This window comes from Vitis riparia, chromosome 9, assembly GCF_004353265.1.
Source record: "Vitis riparia cultivar Riparia Gloire de Montpellier isolate 1030 chromosome 9, EGFV_Vit.rip_1.0, whole genome shotgun sequence".
Taxonomy (NCBI): Eukaryota; Viridiplantae; Streptophyta; class Magnoliopsida; order Vitales; family Vitaceae; genus Vitis; species Vitis riparia.
In genome coordinates this window covers 3,937,643-3,948,404 of record NC_048439.1, presented here as the reverse complement: position 1 = coordinate 3,948,404, position 10,762 = coordinate 3,937,643, and the positions used below count along the sequence as shown (strand labels likewise).

At 33.8% G+C, this 10,762-nt stretch overlaps 1 protein-coding gene and 1 pseudogene across 1 annotated transcript; one reads left to right on the top strand and one right to left on the bottom strand.

Annotated features, from left to right (window-relative positions):
* Positions 1 to 1,749: 1,749 nt before the first annotated feature.
* LOC117921706 (probable disease resistance protein At5g63020) lies at positions 1,750 to 4,800 on the bottom strand. Its single transcript, XM_034839664.1, has one exon. The coding sequence runs from the start codon at positions 4,689 to 4,691 to the stop codon at positions 2,034 to 2,036; it is 2,658 nt and encodes an 885-aa protein (XP_034695555.1). The 5' UTR covers positions 4,692 to 4,800; the 3' UTR covers positions 1,750 to 2,033.
* A 1,988-nt stretch (positions 4,801 to 6,788) lies between these two features.
* LOC117922459 lies at positions 6,789 to 10,036 on the top strand (annotated as a pseudogene).
* The last annotated feature ends 726 nt before the right edge of the window (positions 10,037 to 10,762 follow it).

Here is a 10,762-nt window from a genome sequence, read left to right as displayed (position 1 = left end):
CTTAAGCATCTAAAAAGAAAACGAATATTATTATAAAATATAATTTATATTATAAATAAAATAAAAACATTAAATTGGTTGTAGGTAAGGCTTGCGTTATTTGAATCTTGATCCGAACTCAATTTAAATTTGTTTGATATGAAAAAATCTAACTCAAACTCAACTTAAGTATTGAAAATAATCGTTCAAACCTGGGAATTAGATTCAGATTGGATTGGGTCAATTTGGCCAAGTTGCATCCCTAAATTTTTTTAACCACGACACATACAAACAATTAATCAAAAGTTGAGTCAATTTTTAGATAGAGTCTAAATTTTTTGAAGTTAAAAATTGATGTAAACCATGTAACAATAAAGAACAAGAAAATCACCATTATTTCTTAGTGCTAAATAATAACAAATAAATATTTCATAAATATTGTAAATGGTTTTGAATTTCATAAATTAAATATTGAAATTAGAGTAAGAAGTTTTTCTATGCTTTAACATGTTCAAATAAATAAAATTTAAAAAACAAACATGTAATTAAATGCTAATAAATTTAAAATGTTAAATTTCACTTAAAAAAAGATATGGTATGCTTGGAGGCACTAGGTCAAACACAAAGCTGTAAAAGGAAGGGAGACTAAAAAGTAAGAAAAACATCAATTTTGATTGTGGGTTTGTTTGGTTGTATTTTAATTTTGGTTTTTTTTAAATCATAATTTTTAAAATTATAAAATTTAATTTTTAAAAATTTGGATTATGTTTTTAAAAATTTAAAATTTGAAATAATAATTTTTTTTAGCATCTTAATTTTTTAAAGTCATTATTTTTTTAAGGTGGTGCCTACATTTTATTACATACAAATAAATGCTAATAAATTTAAAATGTTAAATTTCACTTAAAAAAGATAAAGTATGTTTCGATTTTATTACAATCATAACTTTTAAAACAATTTAAAATTATTTTAACTATGAATTTTATTTACTTCATTAATTTTCTTAAAAATTATGAATTCATTTTCACGTATACATTTTTTTTTACCAAACCAATAATATTGATACAACTTAATCAAATTTTCCAAGCTCATCAACAAATTACTAAAAATCATCAAAAATAATTTTATTTTGTTTTTATATAATTATGAAATTTTATTATTTTATTTTCCCAAAAAAAATTAAATTATATATGTTTAATATTTAATAAATTAAAATATAAATAAAAATTGGATTAAATTACAAAAATCACTCGTCAGCTTTCACCCATATTTTAATTTAATTCTTACACTTTTTTTTTATTTATTTATAAAAAATAACCTTAAATTCTAAAAGAGAATTATATTTAGAGTAGACAAAATCGTATAATTGAATAAAAGGATGCAATTCTAATGGAGAATAATGTTTAAGGTAAGCAAAAATCTTATAATTGAATTGAAGGATGCAAAACTTTTTAAATTGGAGAACTATCTATTCACCCCACCCATGCTTTCACACAATATAAAATGTTTACACCTTCAAGATAATCTTTGGAATATTTCAAGGCAGAAACTTAACCTAAGAATGGTCAAATTTAAAACTGATCACCATACAAAGTGATATACCGTACAAAAACCTCACACTCCACATACATACAAAAGGTTTTTTTTTTTTTTTCAATTATTATTATTCTATTCTTGCTAGGCATCCCAACATCCAATCACTCAACAGTTGTACGAAGTTTTCCCCACCAAACCTTCTTAAAAAAATTGTCCTATAAAAACAATCATTCATTTGCCTATTATGAGAATCACCTTCACCAATTCTTCATTTCTTAAACGAAATTTATATGTGGGAGTGCATTAAAACATCTATCAGAACATAAAATACGAATTGAAGCAAAAACAAAAAATGTACCTAGGAGAGGAAGACCAATGGGTTTGTTGGAAAACATGGAGGAAAGGAAATTAAGGAAACCCAACAATTCCTGCAAACCTCCATAACGTGTAACTTTACAATCATCTCCTTCTTTCAATCACCATTATTTGCTCACATCTGATTGAGTTTTAGATTCAAATCAAGTGCTCGTAGATATGAAATACGGAGTGAAAGTGCGCTTGAGGTTGTCATCCTCCCACTCCAACTCCTCCCACCAGCTCGGATGCCCCTCAATTATTTTTAGAGTGTTGTTGGCACTATTGGAATTCAATGGCAATTTCCTTAGCTTTGGACAAAAAGACACTTTGATCTCTTTGAGAGAAGGAAATGGCAAGGCCCGCCTATAGATACTCTTTAGATTTGGGAGATCAAACAACTCTAGCTTCACAAGTCTTGAGAATATGCTGAGATTTTGTTCTTCAATTTCTGAGTCTCCATACTCATCACCCCTTATAATTTCTTCTGTTTCAAGACTCTGTAGAACACATAGACTCTCAAGGCTTGGAGCATAAATAAGCCATGTCAAGTCCAAGAATCGACACCCTGCAATAAACACATAAACAAGGTTGTGGAAGTTTGAGTTTGTGATATGACCTCGAGATAGTCCCATATTTATTTTAACACGTTCCAAATCGTTACAATGATCAAATTCAAGCACAGTGAGTCTTTGCAAAGCCGAAAGTGGCAGCTCCACCACCTGCAAACCTAGGCACATCCTCATCTCTAGACGTCGTATGCACTTCTGCAGCATCAAGGAGGTGAGATATTTTTGAACAGCTGGGACTGTAAGTAAGGTGATACGTATCCAACTTAGGTATTGCAAGCACTCCAACTCCTGTAACACTCCAACTTCCTCATATTCTTTAATATCCTCTTCAATCTGTGATAATATCATACTAAGCATCTGCAGATTTGGATGGCAAGATATCGCATTTGATGGAATTACTTCAAGCCCGTCTACATAGTCTAATATCAAACACCTCAATTTTGTCAAATTCTTCAGTTCTATAGGCATCCTTTTTATACTCGTCAATGATAGATTCAAATATTCCAAACTCTCTAATCTACAAATCTCCAAAGGTAACTCCACTAATTTCTTATTATCTGACAAGTCCAAAACTCTTATGATAGGCATGAATTGGAAGAATCCAATTGGAAGTGACTTCATGTTACAATTTCTCAAAATCAAAGTTTGGAGATTGAGGAAATAGGGTGATAGAGAGAGTCCTTCATTGATATTAGAATGCCATAGTGAAATCCGTTGAGCTTCTTTCCATTTAACAATTTCATATGCTTCAATCAACTCAACATGTTCTAGTACAAAACTTTTGTGCTTTTCTTCCCCACATTCACATGATAACCATAGAGCCATATCACGGATCACATCATGCATGCTACAAGTGTTTTCTAATACATCGCCTTCCAAGAGACATGCAAGTTTTAAGCATCTAATAATCTCATCTCCTTGGTTGTGTGCTTCGTATATATCAGCAAATTTGTCTAGAAACCCCTCCCCGATCCAAAGTTCTATGAGTCTTTCTTTCGAAATTACATGGTCTTCAGGAAATATTGAACAATATAGGAAACATGATTTGATGGTATCATTGTCCAAGTGATCGTAACTGAATTTCAAAATTGGAAATACTTGATCTCCCATACCTGAAAACTCTGCTGGGTAACTCTTCAACACTTGTAATGCTTGCTCCCACTGCCGAGGAGTTTTCCTGCTAGCCATTGATCGCCCAATGACGATGAGGGCAAGTGGCAGTCCTTTACATTCTTCAGCAACAATCTTAGCAAGCCTTTTTATATCCGGATGTGAATTCAGGATATTCTCACCAACCTTATCACAGAACAGAGAAAATGCTTCACCCGGTGTCAAACACTCTACCCTCATCCTCTCATGAACTTCCATTTCATCGCATACTCGTTCAGATCGCGTAGTGAGTACTATTCTGGACTTCGTTTGATCACTCAAATGAGGGATCCCCACCTCCAAGAGATCCAGTCGCTCCCACATATCATCAAGCAATATCACAAAGTTTTTGGCTTTCAACAACTTGAATATTTCTGCAGTCTTCTCCTCCTTGCTACTACTCTTCCATTGGTGCTCTGGGGTCGATAATTTCTTCAGAATCACTTCTTGAATTTTTTCTATACTGATTGGTTTCGACACCACTATCCATATCACCACATCAAAATCGTTTCTTTTACCAAAATACTCATTATTGATTTTCCGCAAGAGGGTGGTTTTTCCAACACCCCCAATTCCATACAACCCAATACTTCTTACTTGCTCATCTTCCAGGCATCTCCGAACCTTCTCGTACATCAAGTCTAAGCCCACAGTCTTCCCCATTGGTCTCTCATCCACCGGAGCACAAGGCAAGCTATGAGCCACAACATCAAAACCCCCTTTGCCCTTTAATTCAGTCACAGCATCGATCTTTCTTCTCACAATCTTCCCCAGCCTGTAGCTTGACCTGCAATTCTTAGGACAGGTTCCGAGGCATTTCTGTTGGATTCCTTGATCCCCATTTTGCAATATTTCTTCCACTTCAGCTTCCATGACCTGTACAGCGCGGAGCCAACCATCCACCTCATGCGTGCGCCTACTCTGTTGGTCCTCCTCACGTTCAACTCTTCCCATCACATCCTTACTTAAGTTGCTCAGTTCCTCCGTTAAGCTCTTCAAAGACTTGAGATTTTCTTGAAGCTCACGAATATAAACTGCACGCTTGGCGGTGCAATCCCACAAGCGGGTGGCGACGTCCAGGATTGGGCTCACACAATCCATTGCTAGAGGGGATGGCAGAAAAAAATGAGTTGACTGAAAAGAGGGGAGATGGTGAGCGGGCGTAATGGATTTGATGAATAACAGTTGCTTTAACGTCACGCCAGAACAGAGGAGAAGGAATCAAACCCTAGAGGTAGGTGGGTGATAGTGGTCAACGGCCTGTAGTGGGCATCCAAAGAGTTAGGTGGGAGTGTTGGAATTTAGTAAATTTACTGTCGCACATGTGTTGTTTTTCTTCTTTTTTTTTTTTTTGGTCCCTCGTCCCTCTCCCAAGAATTTTCTGATCCGTGATGCTTTGCTTCTGTTTGTGATGGTGCGATTCTAAGTTCTAACCTCTCCCTCTCCCTCCCACCGGATGTTGAAATAAATAAATACTTATTAAAATAAGAGTTTTATAAATTATTTTCTAATCCATTGCGATCTTAAGAAATTTAATTAAAAGCTATTTTTTAAAAAAAAATGTTTAAAAACAAAACTTGCACATTTAAACTAAAATTATTTCTTTAGATGTTATAAAAAATATTATAAAATTAGAAATAATTTAAAAATATTATATTTTAATAAATAATTTTTAATATCCAGTTCTTCAACTTCTAAAAAATTGCTCCAACAACCTCAAAATATAGCTTTTGGGTGAAGTATTGAAAAATAACACAATAATTTTAACAAATATTTATTAAAATATGGTATTTTTAAAATTTTTTTTAATTTACTATGCTTTTTAAATAGTAATAAAAAGTTGTCTTTTAGAAAGGTTTTTTTTCAAAGATAATTTAAAAAATTCAATAGAAATTATTTCTTGGAAAGGAAACTTGTAGTTGGGTTACTTGAAATCACGTAGGCTTGAAAATAGTTTAAAAAGTGATACATTTTAATAAATTTGATTTTTTTTTTTTTAGCTTTTAAATTCAATGACTTGTATGGATGATGTATATCAAAATTTATATCTGTAGATTTCCTTCTGAATGTTAATTTAATTTTTTTTTTGATACATTTTCCTCCAAGAGATTATTAAACCTTACGTTCCTCGTAACCTTGAGTCCATGGCTATAATCTAAAGAACCCTCCCAAATCGAAATTTCAATAATATCATGCTTTAGAAATTAGGAAATATATTTTCCCTAGCGAGATATCCTAGTATCCATCTGAGTATATGCACTAAATGCTAAATTAGTAATCATATAAAATTATGAGAATATATAATTTTTATGTGGGTCTTGCTTGTATGTGCCCAAAGATAAAAAATATATTTTTTTCATGAATATATTAATAATTAAATTTTATGGATATATTAAAAAATATCAATAAAAAATTTGATAAAAACATCGTGAAACAAAGATTAATAAAAAATTATAAATAATATGAAAACTTCATAAAATAATAGAATTTATTATATATATATATATATATATAAAATAAATTAGTAACATTATGTAATAATACATGTACTAGACAATGCATTAATATTTGAATTAATTGAAGAACAAAAAAGAATGATGATATTAATATAAGTATTTTTTATTTAAAAATATTGATAATTTTATTTATAAATTTATATTTGGTTTAAATTGATTTTAATTAGTTTATAATATAATTATATAATATATATTTATAATTTACAGAAGATATATATAATTTATAAAAAAAATGTTAATAATCCATGTGGGCCCTAGGGCCTGGGCTCGATAGCCCTTTAGATGTCGGAAGTGATTTTATTTTTTTATTTTTTTATTTTTCTAAGCGTAAGTTACAGCCTACAGCAATCCCACATCGAGAAAATAAATCTCTATTTAATAGATGGCGTCCTGTATAAGCCTGAGTTAAAAGGCATCGGTCGGGGGCCGATTGGTGTGGGTTTAGTCCTTGGCCCAACGTCTCTCACTTCGAAGAAACTCGAGGACAAGTGTGACAGTTCATCTCGGTAGTGCTGTTTCCACATTATTTTTTATGGATTATTGAATATTGTGCAGGCTCTAAAGCTGATTAAATATGCGGTGGGAAAGTCAGGTGTGGAGTTTAGAAGGGAAACGCAAAGACACTCGGTGGCTGTGCGACAGTTACTCCATTACAAGGGCCAGTTGGATGCTTTGAAGGGGGATGCCCTTAATAAGGCTGTTCGAGACACGGCGCAAGAAACTATCTCTGCTATCTTTGCTGCAGAGGAAAATAAGCCAGCAACCTTCAGAAGTTCTTAATGGACGAATTCAAGGGTTTGGGAATACAAACTATGAGATTCCATCAGAAGGTAAGAAATCATTTCTCAGTGAGGTAGTTGGTCTTGGAAGGACACCTATCAAACAGGGAAATAGTAGTATCACACAAGGTCATTCGCTAAGGAAGAATGATAACGGAAGCTACAAGAGTCCAAATCTTCGAAGGTCATTGACTACAGAAGTGGAGTACCGACTTCTCTTCCACTTTAACAGGGAAGGGAAATAATATATGTTTGTGTCTTTAATAAGATGATATATGGTTTTAGGCATTCAGAATTCTTAGTGATAGAATTGTTTGGTTTCTACTTATGAGGGCTAAAGGCATTTAAGTATTTTTACTTATTTTAATAAAGTAAAAAAAAAGTGAAATACCAAAGGAGGGATTGGGGATTCTTGAAGGACAAGTAAGTTGTTTTTGTCTGTGGTTAGAGCATTTCTCAAATTTATGCTTGAGAGCGCCTTTCATCTTGTGTGCTTCATTGCCTACATTTGTGCTTGCATTTTTCCATCATCTTCATTTGTCTGTTTCATTTATTATTTCTTTCAAGTTAGTTGTATTTATATTATTGTTGGATGCTATATCCTTGACTGGAATTCAATGTCATGATGGGTAAATTAATGTATCAATGGTGCATTTGTATGGCTTTGTTGATGGAAGAACAGAATTTCTCGGGAAAAAGGATAACCTTACCATTCATAGATTTTAGCAGCAATCATGTCTCACTTTTTTTTCAACAGGTGATGGACATTGTTCTGGGTTATACTGAAAAGTTGGTATTGAAGAATTATCAATCATTTGAGGCTAGATCTGGTCTCTCTCTCTCCGTCTCTCAGTTTGTCTGTCTTTAAGTTGTCAGTTGGCCTCTTTGTTTGATAAATTTGTAGGTTGTTTCACGGATCCTTACAGGAGGGATGCTTGTCTTTTGTTGAGTTTATTAGTAAGTTGTGGGAGGGATGCTAGTCTTTTGAGTTTCTATCACCAAATTCAACTTGATTAGTAGTAGGAAATGGAATAATAAATTTCATGATAGTTGGGGTCCATGCATAGCAGTGAATGACATTGAACATAGTAAAATAATCATGCTACAGCTAACTAGGTTTTGAAGAACTTGAATTCGTTGGTAATTTCATACACCAGCTATTAAACCAGATGGAGCTCACAATCATTCAAATGGTTATGAAAATTTATGGCTGACTATGAAATACTGATTGATTCACATCACCCTCTTTAGGTAACAAGGCCAGTACAAATTTCACATTTGCAATTTGAAAATATTAACAATCTAGTCCTATATTAGGAAAAAAAAATATCAGGAGTTCAAAATGTTGCATTAGCTTTACTATAGTGGAGGCAGAAACTCTGTTCTATGAATCCTTGGAGTACATTTTGTTGTTGACATTTGGATTTTAATTGACAGGTTTTAAGCATTTTGGGTGGAGAACAAACAGGCAGCACAATGAGCCCTCCTGAAAAGCAACTGAAGACTGAGACAGTGCCTGCAGTTCAGATGCCTGACTTAATAGACACCGGTGGTCCAGATGATTACAATGGGACAGAAGATTCTATAAAGAAAACCACAATGATTAAAGTGTTCGAAATTTGACAGCATCGACCAGCCCTCTAATCGATGATTTATTTGGAGATGGTCTTGGTGCTAGTGTGAGCTCCGGTGAACCAAAAAATGATGATGATCCCTTTGCAGATGTCTCATTTCTCAGTGGAGAGGCTAGAGAACCGGGGGATGACCTCTTTTCAGGAATGACTGTTGATGGTGCTAATGAGATTCCTAAGGCAGCAACTAGTAATGGACCTCAACTATTTGATATTTTTTGGGTCAAATGCTGAACTTCCTCAAGAGCAAGAAAATCATAAAAAAGATGTCAATGATTTAATGGCTGGTTTATCCATTAATGGAAATGTCTCATATACGATACAAAAAGGAATGCTTCCTGGGGCACTCTCTGAGACCATCTTCTGAGATTCAAATAGTTACTCCCCCAATCAAGTCTCCAATGGTGCTTTGAATGGTTTTGGTTCTCAAATGGCTGGCATGAATGCGAATGTCATGTCTCCTTTGGGTTTAATGCAATGTAATATCCCTCCAGGCATTATGTTCAATCCAGCTTTTCCTTCTCAACCAATGAATTATGGCGCTATGGGGAATTTCTTTGCCCAGCAGCAGTTCCTAGCAGCAATGTCCAACTTTCAGCAGCTGGGGAACCTGACTTCTCAAAGTGCTGGCATGGGCCATGCTGGTGGAACAATGGAAGGAGGATATTCTTCACCCCTTCCTGACATTTTCCATCCACATATTCCTACTCAAAGTCCTACTGCAGTAATGACCAGTTCAAAGAAAGAGGAGACAAAAGCATTTGATTTTATCTCTGTAAGTTTTTGACCTACCTCTTCGCTACCAGTTATTTATTTATTATTATTATTTTCAGTGGGATGGTTTCGGATGATGCTGCAGTAGAGCAGGCACTTGATACATGCACTAGAAATTAGAAGGACGAAATCCTTCCATCACTTTCTCAGAGAAATATTGTGCAGCATTTCCATCTGTATTACTGATATCATGCATGCTGTGCTACTTCCCATCTGTTCTGCAGGATCATCTGGCCGCTGCTCGAGATCCAAAGAGGGTGATTTGAATTGGAGCTCTTATTCTGAACACATCAATGATGACGTGTTTATTTTTAGGCAAGTATATCGCAGCTGGTTATTTTCTTTCAACTGAGAAGCTGAATTCTTTTGCAATAATGGGACATCTGGAGATGTTAAAAGAGTCATGTTTCAATGAAAATAGGACTGTAACTTATAAAACGGGTAAAATCCCACAACTGAAAAGGAAAGAGAGTGGAAAAATTGCAGATTTGTGGTGTAGTGGAAGATGGAAGAAGAGTGAGAGAATGCGGTTGTGTAAGTTTAGTTTCTCAACTTTGGGTATTCTGTAAGTGGAGGCACTCCTTGCTTTTCTTTACATTGTAATGGATTTGTAGAGTTGTTTCTTTATAACCTTTCTTCTATGAGGAATGCTTGTGGTAGATACATTTGTTGGATTGAGGGATCTGTTTTTATGTTGATTCAACACACTTCCAGTCCCAATCTATTATTTGATAAGATTATTGAGTGACTTGTTTCTTTCTACTTTTCTTGCAATTTGTCGATGTAAATCAGGTTCAAATGTGATTGAAAAAAAGCGGAAAAAGATATTAGATAGTACTTTGATGCAATCAATGCATAATCATCTTTTTATGTTGCAGTTATTAACAGATTTTGGTTCAAATTTATGGGACATGTTGCCGTACAAACCAAAGGCATTGATTTATTATTACTATTTTGATTTTGATGCCATCCAAACGTTCAAATTTCTTAATCACCGCCAAAGCAATGTACATACAAGCAATCTATTATTTGATGAGATTATTGAGTCATTTATTTCTCTCAACTTTCTAGAATTTGTCAATGTAAATCAGGTTCAAATGTGACTGAAAAAGGAAAGGGAAAAGATATTAGATAATACTTTTATGCATTCAAAGTATAACTAACTTTTATTTTGGAGTAACTAGCAAATTTTGGTTCTATCGATGAGACATCTTGCCCTTCGAATAGAAGGCATTCCCCTTCGCAGAAAGGCATGGGTCGTTGTAATTTGAGCGAGTTGGTAGGATTGATGATTAATCTGAGTCTAGTTCGAATTAAGAAACAATCAATTCGAGTTCAACCCAAACCAATTTTTCACTCAAGAAATTCAACTTAAGTCCAACCTAACATCATTGCTTTTAGTTTGGGCTTAGACTTGGATTAGTAGAAAATAAAGACAAATTTTTATTCTAAACAAAATGAAAGTTTGATTT

Coding starts and splice junctions, on each gene's coding strand:
- LOC117921706 (XM_034839664.1), bottom strand. CDS start 4,691: ATGGATTGTGTGAGCCCAATCCTGGACGTCGCCACCCGCTTGTGGGAT.